This window comes from Sus scrofa, chromosome 4, assembly GCF_000003025.6.
Source record: "Sus scrofa isolate TJ Tabasco breed Duroc chromosome 4, Sscrofa11.1, whole genome shotgun sequence".
Taxonomy (NCBI): domain Eukaryota; kingdom Metazoa; phylum Chordata; class Mammalia; order Artiodactyla; family Suidae; genus Sus; species Sus scrofa.
Window position 1 is genome coordinate 106,791,401 of NC_010446.5, and position 22,337 is coordinate 106,813,737.

At 38.3% G+C, this 22,337-nt stretch overlaps 2 protein-coding genes and 1 long non-coding RNA gene across 14 annotated transcripts in view; 2 read left to right on the plus strand and 1 right to left on the minus strand.

Annotated features, from left to right (window-relative positions):
- Positions 1-15,465, plus strand: part of RSBN1 (round spermatid basic protein 1) — a 48,020-nt gene extending 32,555 nt beyond the window's left edge. Inside the window, exons 3-7 of the mRNA XM_021090720.1 lie at positions 149-286; positions 584-726; positions 8,474-8,641; positions 9,816-9,924; positions 10,842-15,465. Of these exons, the coding sequence (XP_020946379.1) occupies positions 149-286; positions 584-726; positions 8,474-8,641; positions 9,816-9,924; positions 10,842-11,315 (1,032 nt within the window). The 3' untranslated portion in view covers positions 11,316-15,465. The remainder of the gene's footprint in view (positions 1-148; positions 287-583; positions 727-8,473; positions 8,642-9,815; positions 9,925-10,841) is intronic.
- LOC110260434 lies at positions 13,331-18,319 on the minus strand. Its single transcript, XR_002343727.1, has 2 exons — positions 17,794-18,319; positions 13,331-13,513 (listed from the first exon to the last, which is right to left on the minus strand). It is a non-coding gene; the product is annotated as an uncharacterized LOC110260434 (long non-coding RNA).
- The window catches only part of PHTF1 (putative homeodomain transcription factor 1), a 77,062-nt gene continuing 72,250 nt past the window's right edge, over positions 17,526-22,337 (plus strand). For 8 of the 12 annotated variants that reach the window (XM_021090723.1, XM_021090726.1, XM_021090725.1 and 5 more), the window contains exons 1-3: positions 17,526-18,505; positions 18,790-18,864; positions 20,119-20,175. In XM_021090723.1, coding sequence (XP_020946382.1) covers positions 18,820-18,864; positions 20,119-20,175 — 102 coding nt within the window. In that variant the 5' untranslated portion in view covers positions 17,526-18,505; positions 18,790-18,819. The remainder of the gene's footprint in view (positions 18,506-18,789; positions 18,865-20,118; positions 20,176-22,337) is intronic. The other 4 variants (XM_021090729.1, XM_021090732.1, XM_021090731.1 and 1 more) reach the window with 4 other exon arrangements.

Below are 22,337 nucleotides of genomic sequence, written 5' to 3' on the forward strand. Positions count from 1 at the left end.
TAGAGTGCCCTTCTGTAACAATTGACTTTATCCAAGGTACTGACTGTTGAGTTCTTAGTATGTAGAAGAAATAGCAGCATTGGAAACAATACCCTATCCTAATTCTTATAATATACTTCAGTCCTCCCCCCCTTTCGTTTTATCTCAGGTCAACAGGACATACTGCTGTGGCACCTACCGGGCAGGTCCTATGCGGCAGATAAGTCTTGTTGGAGCAGTAGATGAAGAAGTTGGTGATTATTTCCCAGAGTTCCTTGATATGTTAGAAGAATCACCATTTCTGAAAGTGAGTGTCTTTCAGATTATTAAAGTTCTGATCATTACCTAAATGGACATTTTCCATTAAAAAGATTTAAGCTGATGTTGTCTGTTAAAATTAAATTTTATCCAGTGTTTTGAATAGAAATGTTTAGAAAATTATTGATATATTTCAATTATTCTTTTTTACATATAAATTACTGTCTAATAATAGCATTTTTCCTTCATATGTACACACAAAATACACTTCCTAGAATTTTCTTTTGGATGTAAGGGGTTAACTTCTAAATAGTATAAACTTTTTTCTTTTTATTGTGACTTCCAGATGACTTTGCCCTGGGGTACACTTTCCAGCCTTCGACTCCAGTGTAGGTCCCAGAGTGATGATGGGCCTATCATGTGGGTAAGGCCAGGAGAGCAGATGATCCCTACAGCAGATATGCCAAAGTCACCCTTCAAAAGACGACGGTAAACATCCATTTTTCTCAAATAAACAAAAGCACTTTTTAAAGTGTAGAAATGATTGAGACCTGAGCACAGTTTGAAAACTGCTTGTTTAAATTATTTGAAGAGCTATCTTAAGAAATTAGTCCAGTTCACTCATTACGTGGTTATGAGAGTGAGGTGTCCTCCTAAAAAACATTTAATTTTTACTTTTTTTCTTAAAACCTGGCTCCTAAATGCCTGCAATAGAAATGTCCAAACTCCTTTGTATGGTTTTCAAGGATCTTTCATAATCTGGCTCCAACATTGTCTCTTCTAGGTGAATCTGCTTCTAGTCCACTTTAGCCACATTGAATTCAGTTTCTAAACGATGATCTTTCATAATTCTGGGTTTTTGCATTGTTGCTTTTACTTGGAATGGCACGTCTTCCCGCATTTTTTTCTCTACTGGGCAAACTCTTAATAAATTTTCAGACCTTAACATGGATGTCACCTCCTTTGTGAAGCTTTTCTTTGTTCCCTTAGACAATTAGTTGTTCCCTTCTCTGTGTTTATTGTTCTGTTCATTAATGATCTGTTATATGTTTTTTGGTTTTTACTAAATTTTTACAAAGTTCTTCTGTTTTCATGACACATAATGAGTGTTCAGTATTTGCTGAATGAAAGCAATAATGTGTTCTCCTATAGTAACTCATACTGACCTAACATTCTTTATTTCAGACAGAATGTGTTTTTGTTTGGAACATATAGATTACCTTACTCTAGACCTGTGAAAAATCTCATTTATTAAATGACTGAAAATGATTTTTATTTGCTTAGACTGTGCAAATAGCAGCTCAAAATAAGTACCCAAATGGGAGTTTTAATGGACTAGGCTAGACTTTACCTTAAAGCTCATAGGAGAATAATACTAGAGACAAGTATGGAATAACATTAAGTATTTGAGATAATCATGAAAATACTTTGTAAAAAGTATTTATGAATGCACAGTGGTGGCATGGTAAAACATGGCAGTGAACCCAAACGTCTGCACATTGCTAGACCACACTAGTTGTACATCGTGATGACTCTTGATATTCTGATACTCTCAGTTCTTGAGTATTGTACATATTTTTTATGCTCTAATCTTTCCCAAAAGGAAATGAGCATTGTTTGTATCCTGGTTATTATTATAAACTTAAAAAAATCAGATAATAGAAGAAAGTGAAAAGGCAAGAATACCCATAATCCCACCCATTTAGGCATATTAACGTTTCAAATTTTGGTCCATATATACTCATAAATTTTCTTTGTGTACAAATGAACTCATTCTTTACATGATGTTTACTTTAAAACTTGTTCCTCCCTACGTTAGGTTTATGTGTTATAAACCATAAGATACAGCCATATCATCATTTCTAAATGACTGTATAGTTTTGACTCTATGGTTGTATCATGATTTATTTAACCAATTCTTTATTAGTGTAAATTATTTCCAATTTTTCTTTTTTAAAGATTTTTTTTTTAAGTATAATTGATTCACAATGTTGTGCCAATTTCTCCTGTACAGCTAAGTGACCCAGTCATGCATACATATACATTCTCTATCCCAAGTAACTGGGCATAATAGTTCCTTGTGCTATACAGTAGGACCAATTTTTCAGTATAAATGATGTTTTGACAAGCATGACAGTGGTGTGCTGGAACCAGTTTGTATCACCTCATAGGGCCATTATTAGCCTTGCAATTTTACATTGAGTGGGGTCACATTAGTAGCTTGAAATTGGCCACACTGGCAGTAGTAATACCATAGAAGTCAGCTACAAATCAGCCGTCTCTCCTCTGAGGCCAGGACCCCTCCCCCCCTTTTATTTTTCCACAGCCGCACCTGTAGCATATGAAAGTTCCCAGGCCAGGGGTTGAGTTGGAGCTGTGGCTGTGGCCTACCACACAGCCACAGCAATACTGGATCGGAGCCCTGCGTCTGTGACCTATGCTGCAGCTTGATCAGCTCCGGATCCTTTTAACCCACTAAGCCAGGCCAGGGTTGAACCCGCATACTCATGAGACAGGTCCTTACACCACTGAGCCACAAGGGGAACTCCTGAAGGCAGTTGTTGAAACATGTATAACACATCGCTGATGTTGGCTGGCTGGTTGGTTGATAGGTAGTAGGTAGATAATATCTTTGCACATATGCACATTTATTTTCTTAGTAGAAATTACTAAATGTTCAAAGTATATGTACCTTTCTAACTGACTTCCACAAATGTACCACTTTATACTCCCCCCCACATTGTAAGATCACTTTTTTTATCTGATGGAAGAAAAAGTGGTATTTTAATTTGCTCTTCTCTGAGGAGTTTGTATTTTTTCTTCTGTGATTCTCTTAATTTTCTTTACTCTTATTTCTGTCGGGGTGTTTTTCATTTGTAAAAACCCCTATATTTTATAAATATTAACTTATGTTGCAGGCTTTTCTTTTTCCTTTTAGCTTTTTTGTTATTCTTTATTCATAGTCTTTTTCATTTTTTTTTTCTTTACTCACAAAGTTTTGTTTGTATGTTGTCAGATATATCTTTTTTTCCTAAGGTTTTTCTTTAGTGGAAAGTGTAGAAAGCCCTCCTTTCATTTAGTATTGTAAAATGCTCACCTACATTTTCTCCTAGTACATCTGTGATTTCAGTATTTACATGTTTTATCTACCTGACATTGATTTCAGTATTTACATGTTTTATCTACCTGACATTGATTTCAGTATAGAGGGAGAGATTTAGTTTAACACTGTTTCCCAATAGTTAGGCAGCTGTACCACAATTTATTTAATACTTTATTATTTCTCCATTAATCTAAGGTGCTGTCAAATTTTATTTCTCTTGAGAGTAAAGATTAAGACGGGCATTCAAAGTTATAGTGAATAAATCAGAACTTAAACCCTAAAGCCATCTTTTTGTGTTAATGAAAATGCCTGGTTGCTGAAAATGATGGAATCAAAGTGATAAGCTGTCTAGTTATCAATGGTATGGCTAATGAAGATGATCTTTAAATTTATAAACTCTAGAGTTAAATAAATATATATATAGGGTTTTAAAACATCAAATAGTATAGTAGGGTTTATAATGAAAAATCCTGGCCACCTTTCCTTCCAGAGGCAAACAAACTTTTTACCAGATGCAAAAACCATTTTTTTTTTTTTTGTCATGCCTTCAGCATGCGAAGTTTCCAAGCTAGGGATCGAACCCACGCCATAGCAGCAACTGGAGCTGCTGCAGTGATGCCATATCCTTAAGCTGCTGCATCACAAGGGAATTTCCCATTTCTATTTTATAATGATTTTTATTTTTTTCCATTATAGCTGGTTTATAGTGTTCTGTCAATTTTCTACTGTACAGCAAGGTGACCCAGTCACACATACATGTATACATTCTTTTTTCTCACGTTGTCATGCTCCATCATAAGTAACTAGATACAGTTCCCAGTGTTATACAGCAGAATCTCATTGGTTATCCATTCCAAAGGCAGTAGTTTGCATCTGTTAACCCCAAATTCCCAGTCCCTTCCACTCCTTCCCCCTCCCCCTTGGCAGCCACAAGTCTGTTCTCCATGTTCATGATTTTCTTTTCTGTGGAAAGGTTCCCATTTCTGTTTTTAATATTTTGTTTTGTTTTAAGTCTTTGACAGGACATTTGTTAATTTCTTGGTATAAGAGATAGGGATGCCTTCCCTTCATGGGTTATCCAAATAGTTAAATGACCTTTACTTTACCCTCTTCCTCCCTCTCTACTTTTTGTCAGCTGTGCTTATACATTGTTGAGGTTAATTCATATTCTGCTTTAAAACCATAATTGGGCTTTATATGCTTTGTCAATAAGTGTATTCTAAAATTTGAAAGCCAGTAAATGGTATTTTAAATTTTTTTTTGTCTTTTTAGGGCCTCAGCTGTGGCGTATGGAGGTTCCCAGGCTAGGGGTCCAGTCCAAGCTACAGCTGCTGGCCTATGCCACAGCCACAGCAACACAGGATCCTTAACCCACTGAGCGGGGCCAGAGATCAAAGCCATGTCCTCATGGTTACTAGTCAGGTTCACGAACCACTGAGCCATGAAGTCCTTTTTTTTGGAGGGGGTATTTTAAATATTATGGATAGGTAAAAAATGTAAAACAGACCCAACTAGTAGGCTAAAACTCATTTAAGGTTCCAGTGGTTTATTTTTCATTCAAATGAATAATGTAAAAAAAGGATCTTTCTTTTCTATATTTCTTAGATACTGAAAATCCTGCCACATTTTAATGTGTTTCGTATTTGGATTGTGTAAATTTTTTAAAAATTGTTCCATTTCTTCTGTAGTTTCTGAGTGCTCTTTTTTTTTGAGGGGGTACATAGATTTTTCTTAACCATATCCCTGATTTCTTTTGTTTTCTTTGTTGCTTAAGATAGATTGCTTTTTTTAGAATCACACTGATGTTCTCTATGATTATGGCTGTCAAGGAGAGTATTGGTAGTTATATTGCATTCTTTGCTTTTATCATACCCTTGAAAATCCAGAATTTTAATCATACTATCTGTTATAACATAGCACTTTTTACTTGGAAATATTTGGAGCTCTGTGTTTTCTTAGCTCAGTGTGAAAAGCTTATTTCACAGTTACTATGTAGAACTTCCTATTTAATGCTCTTCTGCTTTAGCCTAAGGTTTCTCTTTTTCCTGGGTTTATTTCTTTTTCTTATTTGATTACATACTCATAGTCTAAGAAAAGGAAGGTATTGAGTCAAGTATGTATGAAAGTTTCTTTTTATCTCATTAAATATGGTTGATAGTTTAGCTGGAGTCCAGAAGGTATATTTCCTGTAGAATTTTTGGCATTGTCCCAGTGTCCTCTGGTATCTAATATATATATATTTTTTTCTTTTTTTTGCTTTTGCTTTTGCTTTTTAGGGCCACACCCATGGTATATGGAGGTTCCCAGGCTAGGGGTCCAGTCAGAGCTACAGCTGCTGGCCTACACCACAGCCACAGCAATGTGGGGTCTGAGCCTTGTCTGCGGCCTACACTACAGCTCTTGTCACTGCAACGCTGGATCCTTAACCCACTGAGCGAGGCCAGGGATCGAACCCGCAACCTCATGGTTCCTAGTCAGATTCGTTTCTGCTGTGCCACGACGGGAACTCCTGGTATCTAATATTGTTTATGAGTTTATGAGAAGTCTTTCTTTTTTTTTTTCATTTTTGGCCCCCCTGCGACATATGGAGCTCCTGGGCCAGGGAATCAGATCGGAGCCATAGTCTCACCCTAAGTTGCAGCTGTGGCAATGCTGGATCCCTAACCCACTGTGCTGCCCTGGGGATTGAACCCAAGTCCCAGTGCCCCCAAGATGCTGCTGATCCTGTTGTACCACAGTGGGAGCTCCTATTTATGAAAAGTCTTAATGCCAGTGTAATTTTTGTTCTTTTGTAAGTAACCTATTTTCTCTTAAAAATTCATGTCTCTTGAAGTTTCCCTTGTGGCTCAGCGGTACCAAACCCATCTAGTATCTGTGAGGACTCAGGTTCTGTCCCTGGCCCCACTCAGTGGGTTAAGGATCTGGTTTTGCCGTGAGCTGTGGTGTAGGTTGCAGACGCGGCTCAGATCTGGCGTTGCTGTGGCTGTGGTGTAGGCTGGCAGCTGCAGCTCCAATTAGACCCCTAGCCTGGGAACTTCCGTATGCCTCAGGTTCAGCCCTAAAAAGACAAAAAAATTTAAAAAAAAAGATTCATGTCTCTTAACTTCTAGGAATTTTTCTTGCTTATTTGTTTCACTAACCTCTTCATTTTCTGTGTTATTTCTTTTAGAAACTACTGTTGGTTGAATAATGGATCTTCCAGTTTGATTATCCTCATGTGTCTTATTGCTTATCTTTTTGCTTTCAGTTTTGGGGCTGGAATTTTCTTCCGACAAAATTAACATTTCAGCATTGTTTATTTTGGTCAGGTTGTTACAAGTTATCTTCCACATATCTGGTGATTCTTGGTTGATGTATTTATATTTCAGTGAGGCTTGTCAATAGCTTTCTTTTTATAGTTAACAGACATAGAAGTAGACATTAAAGATATGTCCAAATGCTAGAGGATTACATTAGTTCTATTCATATGGTAAGTTTAATGTGTTCAGAGAAGAACATGCAGGGGGCTTTTTTGGCTGAAAGTTTATCAGGATGCTTTTGGTTAAAAGCAACAAGACTGATTCATACTGACTCATAAAATATTATTTAGTATATCAAGAAGTTCAGAGAGGTTGACTCTAGGCACCATAGAGTGCTGTCATTAATGAACAAAGGCTTGTTCTTTTCTCTCCTGTCATTCTCTTTGCCTACCTAGGCTTTGTATTCATGGTGGCTTCCTTTATGGTTGCTGGATGGCTGTAGTAGTTCTAGGTATCACATCTGGATTTTGTTATATCTAATAGTGGAAGAGACCTTTTACTTCTTTCTTAGGTGCTCGGAAGCTTATCAGAATTCTTCTGAGCAGATATCCTCTTGTACTGCTAGCCAGAATCTGTTCGTCCTCTTTTCTAAGTCAGTCACTAACAAAGGGAATAAGCTTGGCATAATATCCCAGAACTTATCAGGATCTACTTTTGGAGCTTGTGAATGAGGTTCCATATAGGGTAGGAGCAGATTCCTAATAAAGATCAGAGACTTTCAGAGAGATTGAGATGAGAGATGGATGCAGGTGAGTCACCCACAGTCTTTTCCATGACAGTAAATGGCTGAACGTCCAAATTACTGCCACCAGCGTGGCAGGTGACAAGTTTGTTTGCAGAATTTCACTTTATTTGTCCCTTTCTCAGTCTTTCTTCATTTCTGTTATTATCATTATACTAGCCTTTTTAGCTGCCAATCTCTCCTCGTGTGGTCTAGACCTACGACTTTCTATGCTTAGGTTCATTAGTCCAAGACACTTGTAATCGTTTTTCATCTTCCAGAAATGTGTTGATATTGTTCTTTCACTCACTGATTCATTTCTTTTGTTGCTTTATATTCATTTCTTTACTATCACCTTTATTCTATTTAGAAGGGTTTGAGCATATTAAAAGAGCAGAAGATAATACAATAAACTCCCATGTATTCAGTATTAGCAATTCACAGCCAATTCTGTTTCATCTGTACTCCCATTCATTCCCCCACTGCTCTCCTCCAGTCCTCCCACATTAGTTTCATTTTCGTGTGGAAGAAGATCATGTAGGTGACCAGTTTGCCATCTTGAGTTAAGTCTAGTAGGATGTTTTGAAAGTTAAGAATGTTTTGAGGGTTAAAAATGACTCAGCGTAAAGAAACATACAGCTTTGAACTTTGAATTGTATTTTCTGTTGCTAGACAACTAAATTTTCTCTATTCAAATACTACTATATTTGAGCCAAATCAAAGTTTCAGCTTTTTTTTTGGTCTTTTTGCCTTTTCTAGGGCCGCACATGCGGGCATGTGGAGGTTCCCAGGCTAGGGGTCTAATCAGAGCTGCAGCCGCCAGCCTACGCCAGAGCCATAGCAGTGCCAGGTCCGAGCCGTGTCTGCGACCTACACCACAGCTCACTTAACCCACTGAGCAAGGCCAGGGATTGAGCCCGAGACCTCATGGTTCCTAGTCGGATTCGTTAACCACTGAGCCACGATGGGAACTCCTAACATGTTAATGTTAGTGATTAAAATCATGAACCTTCTCAGCCCTCATCTTGTTTAAAACTTAGTATTTTAACATAGTTTTTGCCTTATTGCTATTAATACTTTTCCCCCCTTTACTTCAAACCAAATCAACTGCAGATCAATGAATGAAATTAAAAATCTCCAGTACCTACCTCGGACCAGTGAACCCCGTGAAGTCCTCTTTGAAGATAGGACAAGAGCTCATGCTGATCATGTAGGTCAGGGGTTTGACTGGCAGAGTACGGCTGCTGTTGGGGTTTTGAAAGCTGTACAGTTTGGTGAATGGTAAGTTAATGGAACTTAGCTGCAAGATTGGTTAATGTTGTCTTAAGAAAATGTAGCCTCGGTTTGAATGGTAGGGGACAGTTTTTAAAAAGTTGTGGTAAAATGTACATAACAAAATTAAAATTAAAATCTTAACCATTTTTTAAGTGTACATTTCAGTAGTGTTAATTATGTTCACATTGTTGTAAAACAGATCTTTAGGACTTTTTCATCTTGGAAAACTCTAACTTTATACCCATTAAACATTAACTCCCTTTTCTCCTCTCCGCCACCCACCCCCAGTTCCTAGTAACCGTCATTTGACTTTGTTTCTATGGATTTGACTACTTTAAATACCTCATATAAGTAGAATCAAACAGTCATTGTCTTTTTGTGATTGATTTATTTCAGTTAGCAGGATATCCCTAAAGTTCATCCATATTGTACTGTGTATCATAATGTCCTTTTTTTTTTTAAGGCTGAATAGTATTCTCTTTTATGTATATGCCACATTTGTTTATCTGTGTATCTGTCAGTGGGCACTTGGATTGCTTTCATCACCTTTTGGCTGCTGTGAACAAATATCTCTTCATGTCTGTGCTTTCATTCTTTAGGATATATACCCAGATATAGAATTGCTAGATCATGTGGTAATTCTATTTTTAATTTTTGGAGACACTATGTACTGTTTTTCAGAGGTTAGTACCTTGTGTACTTGGTTGGGACCCTGTTTTAAACAAGGCTCAGAACATATTTAGAAACTATTTTACTTTTGTTTTTTCATATTTATGCCTTCAAGCCCTTTATAATTACTTTGAAAACTGGAAGGTGTTATGTTTGTGTGGCTGAGACCTGTTCTCCATTTCTTTCCATCCTGGTGATGTCATCATAGGGTGGCATGGAGATAGTGGGAAAAGTGATTAGGGGATGCAAATGCATTCATTACCACTGCACCACAATGGGAACTCCTGTTTTAGTTTTATAACAGCTAATTTTCACCTTAAAAAAAACCAGCTTTATTGATGTTTAATTTTTTTAAAGTTCATTAAAGAAACAAATGTATACTTTGCCTTAGGAACTGCTTTGTATCTATTTCTGGGCTAGTGTAGCATTTCCAGCAACAGGAAGATTGAAATTTCTCATCATTTTCCATTATGAGATGCTTGTTTCTAAAGCTTAATATTATTAATCTTAGGAGTGACCAACCTCGCATAACCAAAGATGTGATTTGTTTTCATGCTGAGGATTTTACTGATGTTGTACAGAGACTTCAGTTAGACCTTCATGAACCTCCAGTTTCCCAGGTAATAACTTTTATTTTTTTATTACTCTTTGAGATTTTGGAAGTAGGTGTGTACCCATTAAATTTTGCGTTTTATCTTATAGTAGGATACATGGGATAGTGAATTTAATTTTATTACTATTAAAGGCTGTTTGTGGAGGATGTTGAAAATCATTAAAAGATCTTCCTAAGCAGAATGCTTAGGAAATCTTTGGGATGCCAGTCTTGGGCCTGGGATGGTCAGAGGGTGCAGGATGCTCTGTTCTGGCCACGAGCAGGCTCAGCTGTTTAAGCCCACTGCACTGCGTGCCCTCACCTGAAGAAGTTGAAAAACACCAAAGGCACAGATAATTGTTGCCCTTATGTGTGGTAGAGAATATTGATATTTAGCTGCAAATGAGTATTGAAATACTTATTTAAATGATTCCCTCAGCCATCGGAACTTTAACTTGTACTTTGTTACCAGAAAAGTAGTAAGGAGTTCTCTTCATGGCTCAGTGGTTAACGAATCCAACTAGGAACCATGAGGTTGCGGGTTCAATCCCTGGCCTTGCTCAGTGGGTTAAGGATCCAGCGATGCCGTGAGCTGTGGTATAGGTTGCAGATGCCGCTCAGATCCTGCGTTGCTGTGGCTGTGGTGTAGGCTGGCAGCTATAGCTCTGATTCGACCCCTAGCCTGGAAACCTCCACATGCCATGGATGTGCGGCCATAGAAAAGACAAAAGACCAAAAAAAAAAAAAAAAAAAAAAAACCAAACCAAAAAAAAATGTAGTAAAATATGAGGAAAAATGAGTCTCCAGAATTATAGGAAATTTTAGAAAATTGTGTCATTTAATATTGCTTAGCTTTAATTTGACCCTCCTGTTTTTCCTGTGCTAATGTTATTTGACAGAATCATTACATATTTTATTGTAATAAAACTTTTGTCCTCTTTTCAGTGTGTACAGTGGGTGGATGAAGCGAAACTAAACCAAATGAGGCGGGAAGGCATTCGTTATGCTAGAATTCAGCTATGTGACAACGATATCTACTTCATCCCTAGAAATGTCATTCATCAGTTCAAAACAGTGTCAGCAGTGTGCAGCTTAGCCTGGCATATAAGGCTGAAACAGTACCACCCGGTTGTGGAAGCGTCTCAAAACACAGAAAGCAGTTCTAGCACGGACTGTGATTTAAATGGAAAGCGAGAATTAGAAGTTGACTCCCAGTGTGTGAGGATAAAAACTGAATCTGAAGAAACATGCACAGAGATGCAGCTTTTGACAACTGCTTCATCGTCCTTCCCACCTTCATCTGAACTTAATCTACAGCAAGATCAGATGACTCAGCCTCTTCCAGTTTTAAAGGTGGAAAGTAGACTGGACTCTGACCAGCAACACAATCTACAGGAACATTCAAGCACTCCTGTGTGATATGTACATATTCAAACACATTTTTTAACTTTTTTAAATTTTGATGTGAAGTTATAGTTTTATAACTGGCTTAAGTTAAGTTTTATTGGAGAAATCTTGCCTATAATTCTATAAAGAGAAATGACATTCCACAAATGTCAAGCATATCTTTTTTACACAGATTATGCAAAGTTAAGAGTTGTATCTTATCCCGTTAGTACAGTATGTAATAGTGGGTCTGCTGCTACTTTCTGTTTTAAGGTGTGAGGTAACAATTCAATCTCTTCTTCAAATCAAAATGAGGATTCTCTGGAATAACAGATTCTTATTTGGTAAATTATTCACTTCCTTTAAATTTATCTTGCCCTGTCTCTTGCCATATTTGCTGTTTTTATGATAGAAGATCAGATTTATGGTTTAGTACTGGTGCTTTTATGGCACAGATCCAATTTCTACAGTTAAAATGGCATACATAGGTTGCAGGAAGGAGACTTTCCTGCATCTTATACATGGGCTTGTCAGTTACTTAGTTGCAACCATAAAGAACAGGTAGTTTCTAAGGAATTCAGTGACTCTTTGGTTTCTTTAACAAAAGAGAAAGCACAGCACTTTCTGATCCAAACTCTTTTTTTGTATCTGTTATTTAAAGCCCAGTGGATATTTCGATTAAAAATATCTAAAGATGAATAGTCCTTGGTCATTCATTATCCATGATTCATTAATCTCTTCTAGAATACATGGTAACTATGGAAGATATTTTGGGTAAAAGAGATAATGTTGACATGATACTCTGTTGTTCTGCTTCCCAACTTCCTCACATTTTGTGTGGATACTTTTGCTTCCTAAACTGATCATGAGTATCAAACTTAGAGAATGATATCTTTCTGATGAGGCTGCCATATTTTGTGCATGAAACTTAGGAAAAACTATTTTTGTCACCTGACATCAACTTCTTCATGGTAAAGATCTGTTGAGATACTTCAATTCACAGTTTCAACTGGTGAATACTTGGGTTTATTTATTATTACTCTGTGTTGCTACTGTCTAATAAAGAATATGGCACTAAACTTCATCCTAGTTTCAGGTAGCCTAATCCTTATTAGTGCCTGAGTATTTAACAATTTTTTTCAAACAGGCACGGTTCATATAGCTAGTGTAGTCTTAACTTTCTATTATTTTAGAATGTTAATGTGATACACATTTCACTTTCTCTTAGTTAATAATACAGTAGGCCTTTTGTTTATTAAAGGAAGAGTACTCCCCACACCTAAGACCAGATTCTTATATCTACCTGGTTATAGTGCAATTTGGAGATTTTTTTTTTTTTTTCTTTCCTGGAGGGTGAGATTTGGAATATTTACATTAACATAGGCAAAAAAAAAGATGCTGCTTTATTATGTCTGTCACCATGAAAACTTAGCTGCATCTTTTGAAATATCAAATATGAATTTTCTCAAATATTCTGAAATAGGTTAAATCTTATATAAATATTACTTTGTGCAATATTGTTGTGTAGTTAAATGCATATTAGCAAAGTATAGAGGTCACTGTGTAAACGATAGAAAAGTAACCATCAGCAAATACTGCAGTGATTAGTTAGAATCTGTATTATTCCTTATATATATGTATATGTATGTATTCTCTGTTACAAAGGATGAAGACAAATAGAGAAACGTTTCAATGTAAACCATTTATGAATTGGAAGTGATGTTGGTTTTAGTTATCTTTGTAAATAAGGTAATTAGAATGGTATGAAAAGTAATGTGATTATTGCAGGGGTGTTTTAAAATCTTGGGTATAAATTTTAGGGTAAATTCTAGCTTATGAAGACTAGTTTTTAAGGGACCTGCCTTTGAGGGTGTTTTTTTGGGTTATTTTTTGGGGGGGGGGTGTTAATCACAAAGTATGTGGGTTTGGTTATTTTTGTTTTTGTTTTTCTGTCCAGAAGAATTTCATAGAGCTTTACTAGGCTGTGCAAAGTAAAATTCTTCTCAGGCAACATTTGCTTTTTAAAATAATCATGAAGAACAAGGTGGTTGTTAAAGCAAAAACTTTTTATTTTTTTCTTGTCTTCCAAGATCCGATTTCCCCATCTCCCACTTGCCATCCAGCAGATGCCATCTGTCATCTAAGCTGGTCATTGTTAATAAACAAGGAGACTGTCTCCTGACAGCCAGCACTGTGTATAATCACTCAGGAACCAGCGGATCTGCAAAGACCTACAATCAAAAGCAAATCCCCATTTTCTTTTTATAAAACATTCTACCCTCAACTCCAGTATAAACATATTAAAAGAGATAAAAATGTTTAAAATCATGTACTAATTCATTGTATGTTAGAATTGCAGTAGAACGGAGAGAGAAACATTTAGCTAGTAATGTATTTGGAAACTCTGAATGTCCTATGTGAGTATTAGATTTTAATAGCATGCTTTAAAGACTGATGAATATAAAAGCGCAAGTTTTGAGTTATTTACTGCTTTAAAGCTGTATCCTAGTTTAGTGATACCAATGATTGCAACTTTTCTAAAATCATTAAATTATTTGGTGGAGTGAGGCATGGAGCAATCTGGCGTCTTCTGATTTGTAAAGTAGTGATGGCAGTGAAGTTGTAGCTGAAATTTAAACTGATCTTCCTTTTTAGTATATTATCCGTTGTGCCAACTCTTTGAGATTATTTGCAGAATGTGGCTATAAGTTTTAGTATTTTGTGGAGCAGAGGGATATTTTTAAATGTGCTCATGGGAAGGGCTCAGTAAATGAGTATTCCTAACTTAGTCACTAGAAGGATTTTAAGGTATTCGTCAATCAGGAGAAAAGTCTTCCCCCTGCCCCAGGAGTCATTCTGTAATTACCAAGATATGTCAGGAGTAGGATTATGATTCAAAGAGGTATCCCAAATTCATAAAGCAATACTAATAAAAACTATGTATTTGTTTTCCCCTCCAAAGTTTTAACTCTTTAAAAATGAATTCCTAGGCTTAACTGTACATTTAATTTGCTTATTAGTACTTAGAATTTATTTCACTGATAGTTTATTATTTTGAATTAAAGACTTTTGAAAGGTGCCCATTTCCCCTAAGAGACAGGTGGAATAAGTTGACTAATATTACAAGCTCTTGTAGGGAAAAGGAGCTTTTAAAATTATTTACTGAACCTTAGGAAAATACGTCTTAACATCATCTTGCATCAGTCTTAATAGGCATAAAGTTCATGCTTAATGACTGGAGAAACTTTTGCTTATTGCTTTTCCCTCTATAAATATTGTCTAGAATGAAAGCTAATTTAGGAACAAGACAAAAAAAAAAGCCCTTAGTGCATATATTTTTGATTAATATTAGTTCATTATTAGATCATTTATTTTCATCTATATTTGCCATTAAAAATTTATTTGCATTTATTCCTTTAGAATAATTGAGTTTGTGTCTAATAAATCTGTTTTATCATTGCTACAAGTTTTAAAAAAGAACCTTTCACTAGTACATGCAGAGGTTCATATTTCTGCTAAAAATTATTTTTTTAAAAATAGGTTGTAGCTGTATTTATTGGTCATGCAGTAAATAGAGGAAATGTACAAGACATATTTTTTCTTTAGCACAAAGGGACCTATCCTCATCCTGAAAGTTTGTTGCTTTAAAAGCAAGTATCTCTCCATAAATATTATGGCCTTCCATTTTCTCCATACATCTTTTAGGATCCACTTGTGCATGTAGTTGAGACCACTGTCTCTTAATATAGCACTTTTCAATTCTCTCTAAAGAAATACTTATGTACTACTATCACATGTTGTAAATTTTCATGTAATAGTGTTTTCTGTGACTAAACTCCATTTTGATTGGCAGCTAAGACTTTTTTTCCTGTGGCTTTAATTTATCTAAGAGGTCTTTGCATATAGATGAAATGTATAATTTGCCTGGCGGACTATTTGCGTTTTGTGGCCTTAGTTTGTTTATTGACATTAATGAGTGTTTTAAAAAAGTTTTTAATGAATAGTCTTAAATCTAAATTTGTGTGAATAATAATCCTTTTAACACAGTGCTTTTTTGTAGCTGTCTAAGTGTGTTAAATTGTTAAGCTATTTCTTTGTAAAATAGGACAATGGAATGCATAGAGGTTTTTTTTTTTTTCCTGTAAAGTATTTTTTTAATAAACAAAGTCTGATTTGTCCTTTACTGATGTTTCATGACGAAATGAATAGCACATGTGAATTCCAGGTACGGGGTACCTGTTTCTTAAATATTTATCCCTTCCTTCTGTGTTGTGTGTTGTTTTGTAGTGTTTTAGAAACTCTTGTGACTTTTCTGTCCTAAAGACAACGTCACAGATACCTGGAGAAAATTTCAATCCACATCAAGAGGCAGTTTGGGAGAAGAAGAAAAACTATACTTGGCATTTGTGGCAGTTATGCCTCTTGCTGCATAAATTGATTTATACTTATGAGAGAAAAATCTTAGATTTTTGTTCTGGGGAGCTAATTATTTTTCCTTTCATTTCTTTTTTTCTTTTTTTTTTTAGGGCCGCATCTGTGGCATGTGGACATTCCTAGGCTAGGTGTAGAATTGGAGCTGCAGCTGCTGGCCTCCACAGCCACCAATCCTTAACTAATTAATCAAGCCAGGAAACAAACCCACATCCTCATGGATACTAGTCAGGGTCTTAACCTGCTGAGCCACAATGGGAACTCCTGGGATGCCGGCATTTTTGAAGGTATAGGCACGCAATGTTAGTTAATGAAGGTGATTTATAGATGTTTCAGATGTCATTGATGTATTGACATAACCCAGTGTATTTTTTTCCTCATCAGTTTTTGTGTGAACTTCTCTATAATTAACCTACCTGTCCTAAACACTGATAGCCCTTACTTAGGATTAGGAAAGGAAAAGGAAGCAAACAGTTTTAAGTAACTGCTGTGGGCCAGGCATTTTATATCAGAGTATTACCTCATTTAATCCTCACAGCCTTGAGTAGGAAATTAACAATACAAGTAAGAACACAGGCTTGTTATGTTGAATAAATTGCATAAGGTCACACAGTTTGTCAGTGGGAGCAGGGATGTGAATGCAGTTCTGGGTTCAAAGCCTATGCTTTGTTCAGTGAGAGCCCTACATTTGTAAAGGGGGTCCTGAAATAAGATTTGCTGTTTACCACTCTTCTCTAGTGTGTCTTACCTGGTTTCTGTTCTAGGAACTCCCCTCAAAGCCTATTTGTGTGCTAAGCAATGAAGTAAAATTTTCCTATTTAGTGTAATTTACGTCTTAAAGCAAAAATGGACATTTTCCAGTTTTTGTTTTTTTTGTTTTTTTTAAGGCAGCCGTTTGTTTGGAAACCCAACAGAAGTGTCATGTTTAGCTCTAGGGAAGGAGAACCTGTCAGAACAAAAGCAGAAAGAAAACCACTGCCAATGTGTGCAATATAGAAATCAAGCCTGGAGTTCCCGTCATGGTGCATTGGAAACGAGTCTGGCTAGGAACTAGAGGCTGCAGGTTCGATGCCTGGCCTCGTTCAGTGGGTTAAGGATCTGGTGTTGCTGTGAGCTGTGGTGTAAGACGCCGCTCGGACCTGGCCTTGCTGTGGCTCTGGCGTTGGCCGGCAGCTGTAGCTCCGATTTGACCCCTAGCCTGGGAACCTTCATATGCTGTGGGTGCGGCCCCCAAAAGACCAAAAATAAATACATAAATAAAACTGAGTAGTGCTATTCATTAAAATGAAAAATCAAGCCCGGGTGAAATAAATTAGTTCTATGGGTGTTATTTTTATCTTAGTCGACTTTCCTCAAAACGGGGGTAACTTACGCCTTTATATCGATTTGATAGATAATCAAAAATAATGATGTAAATCATTTAGAACTGCACTCCTTAGAAGGCTTGCTGAAGTGGTCTCATCATCGCAGCTTCAACTGACTCAAACGCTGCGTGCTGGGCTAGCAAGGACATTGCTTCAGTTGAGGTGAGAATGGCCGTTAGGGGTCAGTGTTCCATTAATGGCCAAAAGAAAAAAAGCAGGGAAGCAGCTTAAAACCTTATTAACGTACCCTTAAATATTCATTAGCGGTCGCAACCGTCCCTTTTCCCTGGCCTCTATCAGCCTGCTTGAATTAACCTAGAAACAGTTCTTCCTGCCGCTCCCCTCCGCTCCGGTATTTGGGGAAAGGGCCCCGAGCTGCCGGAAGCCTCGGCCTCCTCTTCCTTTACCCTTGAGCACCTAGAAAGCTTAAGTCCTAGAGCAGCGGAGGGAGGAGCGAGGCGGGGAATCAGCCACAGCCCGCCAGGCCCTTCGTCTCAGGACGGCGTAAATTCTTGACAACATTCTTTCATTCAGCAAAGATTGGGAACCTATGTGCCGGGCTCGTGCCAGACCCCCGTCTCTCACCTCATGGAGCCCACAGCCCATTGAGGACGACCGGGTAGTAAATAACGAAGCACTAAAACCCTATAAAATCACAAGGAAAGAAGAGGGTCGCAAAGAAATGAACGGGGAACTATTGGAATATCGGGACCGACCTCCTTTAGATCGATGTCTGGGAAAGTCATTTCCGAGCAAGTGACCTGAACGGTGATCTTGAGCAGCTGCTCTGGGCCGAGATCTCGGTGTATCTCCCTAGCTCCTCGTTCAGGAGCCCTGCGGAGGCTCGGCTGGAAGGCCCCGGGCGGGGGCGGAGCCATCTTCTCAGCAAAACCCGGAAAGCGGAAGCCGAGGCCCGGCTGCACCGTGGTCTGCGGAGCTGCAGTTGCCCAGGTCTCGGCCGGCTGAGTCACGGCCCTGCCGGGCCCGGCCTAGCGAGGACGCGCCCCCAAGCAGCTGCCAGCCGAGCCCTGGGGGCTCTGCACTTGACTTTTCCAGTCGGGCACAAAGCCTTTTGCCGTTGCCGTGGCGACTAGCAACCTGGCGAAGACCCCTTTCACTTTCTATCCCCCTCCTTTCCCAGTTCCTTCTTTGCTTATTTTGGGGTCAGTCCGATGACCCTATAGGTCTGGCTAGCAGGGCGCCGGCTCTCTGGCAACAGACTGCCCTCCTCCGGGCGCTGGGCGGCCGGCTACTTCTCAGGCTGGGGCGGCCTCGGCAGTCTCCATGGTAACGGCCCCGCCGGCGTCTCAGCCTGGGAGGGAAGATGCTGCCTGCCGGGCCCGCTCCCTTGCCCCCGGCCTCACGGCCGGGCAGGGGCCACTGAGGAAGAAGGTCCCGGCCGCCGGACTTCGGGGCAGGGGGCACCAGGTGAGAGCTGGACTCTGGGGAGCGGAAGAGGTGGGGTGCAGGTCAACTCCAGCGACCTCCCCTCCTCTCCCCCTTCCCTGCATCAAACGCTCGCACAAAATATCGCAAGAGAGGCTTCTGTCGCCACTGCGCCAGAGGTTTTTTTGGTATGTTTTTGTTTCTCCTGGCAAATAGCCGGAGAACGAGACCCGGAGAGGCTGAGAGAAGCGGTTTTGAGTTCTACCCAAACTGCGAGAGTCCCTTTCAGCAACTGCACTCACCGACTGGTGTTCCTTCATTTTCAGTGAAATCCCATTCTCTGGCTGGAGACACAGATGGCCTCAAATGAGAGAGATGCTATATCGTGGTACCAAAAGAAGGTAATTAATATCGGTGTATTTTTATTTGTAAAGCATGCTTCCTGCAAAAACTCCCACAAAGAATACCGACGATGTTAGTTTGCCCTGAGCTTGGTAGTACAGGTATTCTTACATGGTATCTTTCAACATAAATGGGAAAACTGATGTACAAGGTCATCGGGTCTTTTAAACTCAGTTCCATGTCCCCGAAGAAGATTTTCAACCTCCCATCTCCAGGTTGCGTTCACAGTGTCACAGCAGTGCTTTGAAAGTTTGCTTCTGATCAAATTGCTGTTTTTTTTCAGACAGAAAACTTATCTGCAGAAGCTCAGATTGACACTGTCAACAATCTTATCGAGTTATTTATTACCTTTTATTTTTCTGTAGTTTCCTACTGATGTTTTCCTTAAGAAGTGGAAATACCTTTTTTTTAATTTTTAAATTTTATTGAGGTATATTTGACTTACAATGTCATGTTAAGTTTCAAGTGTACAGCAAAGTGAATCAGTTAAACATATATCCATTCTATTTCATATTCTTTTATCACATAGGTTATTACAGATTATTGAGATCTTCCTATGCTATACCATAGGTCCTTGTTATTTTTATTCCATTATTTGCTTTTCTTTTTTTATCACTTAATGAATTTTATTACATTTATAGGTGTACAATAATCATCACAACCTGATTTTATAGCATTATCATCCCAAACCCCCAGCACATCCCCCTTCCCCTGAACCTGTCTCATTTGGAAACCATAAGTTTTTCAAAGTCTGTGAGTCAGTATCTGTTCTGCAAAGAAGTTCATTGTGTCCTTTTTTTAGATTCCACATGTAAGTGATAGCATTTGACGGTGTCTCATTGTCTGATTGACTTCACTTAGCATGATAATTTCTAGGTCCATTCATGTTGCTAAAAATGCCATTATTTCTTTCCTTTTAATGGCTGAGTACTATTCCATTGTGTATATGCACCACATCTTTATCCACTCCTCTGTCGATGGGCATTTTAGGTTAAGAAGTGGAAATATCTTTTAAGGTGATATTTAATTTGAAATATTTTGGACATTGCTTTTAAACTTACTTTTAGATCCAGCTAACTTTGGAATTTTGAAGGAAATGGTCCCTGGAAATAATAATTTATTCTAGCCTCAGAGAAGCACAGACATTTCCCAGGTATCATATTGATAATTAATAGTTCCGTGGCTTTTGTGAAACTTAACCTAAATCAAAGAATTTCCTTTGCATCATTTAAATAGCTTGCTTCCTATTTCAGATTGGAGCATATGATCAGCAGATATGGGAAAAGTCGATCGAACAGACTCAGATTAAGGTAAATTGATTTCTTTGATGTTTTAGCTTTGTTTTGGTGTATCAATGTGAAGAGTGGATTGTACTTGCTTTTTTAAAAATCTACTTATCCATCAAGTATGGCGTTCTTTGTTCTTTGAAGTTTATAAGGAAAACAACACTGCAAGTGAAATAGTGAATGACATTTGACCTCTGTATCAGGGAACTAGAAAGGGGTAGTTGGTCTGTGATGAATCTGAAAGCAGATGCTCCATAAAAACGGAGCCATGGCTGTTTAACTCGTGGGTTTTACTTTGTGATAATGCAGGCCCAGTATTGCCAGAGCGTCAGAGTTTTCAAGAGAAGCTCAAATAATGCATTTTTATGTGAACAGCTGAGGTTTTTCAGAGCATCTCCTCTTCTTCTTCCCTCCCCCGCTTCCCCTCCCCTCCTCCCCCACCTTTTTCTTCCTCTTTTTCTTCCTGTGCAAGTCGGATAAAATACATTTGTTGCCTGAATCACTTTTTCAGTATTGGTTTGGAGTATGGTCTTAAGTACCTCAGGTTCTTAAACTTTGTCTCTATACTGTTCTTGGAACTGAGCAGATTTTGGGGGTTATTTCATGCTAACCAAGCAACCCAAAATTGATGTGTGATTCAGAATGCCAGTTTATTAATTTATAATAGGGAGGTGAGGGTTAAATAATCTTATGTTCCAAAGTCAGGGTTGTAGGGACAACATGTGTGGTGGGGAAGGGTGATGTAAATTAGTCATGGAAAGTCTGCTTGGTAGTCAAATGTAATTGCATAGTCTTGATAGATGTGGAAACACCGAAAGACCACCTTGCGCTTATAGAGTGTCTCTCTGTTGGCCTTAATACTTAGATCTTTGACCTTATGGGGGCGAGGGTAAGGGTGAATCTAAGGGTGAGGAGGGGTGGCTTAGGCGGTCTGCCCACCCCCTTGGCTTTGCTGTGGGCAGAGTGCATATGCAGTACCCTGCTTTTGCTCCTGGCTCCTCAGAAGTGGCAGTTGGGTTTGTTGTCTTTTTGTATCCTATTGTTCATAATTTGTCCCAACTGCCCATGCATGCAGTTACTTTTAGTCCATTATAGTTTCTTTGTATTTTGTTGCTGGAGGAGATGTTTGTGCAGGTGCAGTTACTGCAGCAGAGGGCCCTAGGTCTCAGGTGCCAGCCTGCCTCAAGACTAACTAAAAATTTACTGAGTTAATGTCCCAGCATGTCCTAAGTGCTAGGAGTACAGTCAACAAGATATACGTGGTCTTGCCTTTATGAATTTTACAGTCTAAATGTGATGGGAGGAGTTCCCATCGTGGCTTAGCGGTAAATGAACCCCACTAGTATCTTTGCGGACTCGGGTTTGATCCCTGGCCTTGATCAGTGGGTTAAGTAAGGATCTGGCCTTGCCATGAGCTGTGGTGTAGGTTACAGACATGGCTTGGATCCCGTGTTGCTGTGGTGTAGGTGTAGGCTGGCAGCTGCAGCTCCATTTCAACCCCTAGCCTGAAAACTTCCATATGCCAAAGGTGCAGCACTTAAAAAAAAAAAAAAAAGGTGGTGGGAGAAAAGCTGAGTTATCTTTTTAAGTATGTTTAAGTCTTAGATGAAAATTTACCAAAGTATAGGATACAAAGAAGCATTTAATGCAATTTAAAACAGATTACACAAATATAAATATTTTTAAAATAAATTACAAGAAAAAAGAAAAAATTAAAAACAGAAAATAATACACACTATTAACATCAGCTCATAATACAATAAAATTAGAAATTATGTAATAAAAATATAACTCAAAATTATAAAAGATAAAGATTTTAAAAATCTTGGATCATGAAAAGTGGTATGAACTATTCTACATTTTTTGAGCTGCTATATTTAAGGCATTTTGCTAGGTTCTGAGCACAAGAAAAATATTTATAAACAGAAGGGCGCAGGTTTGATCCCTGGCCTTGCTCAGTGGGTTAAGGATCCGGTGTTGCTGTGAGCTATGATGTAGGTCACAGATGCAGTTTGGATCCGGTGTTGCTGTGGCATAGTCTGGCAGCTGTAGCTCCGGTTAGACCCCTAGCCTGGGAACCTCCTTGGGTGCAGCGCTTAAAAAAAAAAAAGAGAGAGAGAGAGAAATAAAAAGACTGTAAAATTTGCCATGTGGAAAATATAGTCATTAATTATGTAGATCTTTAT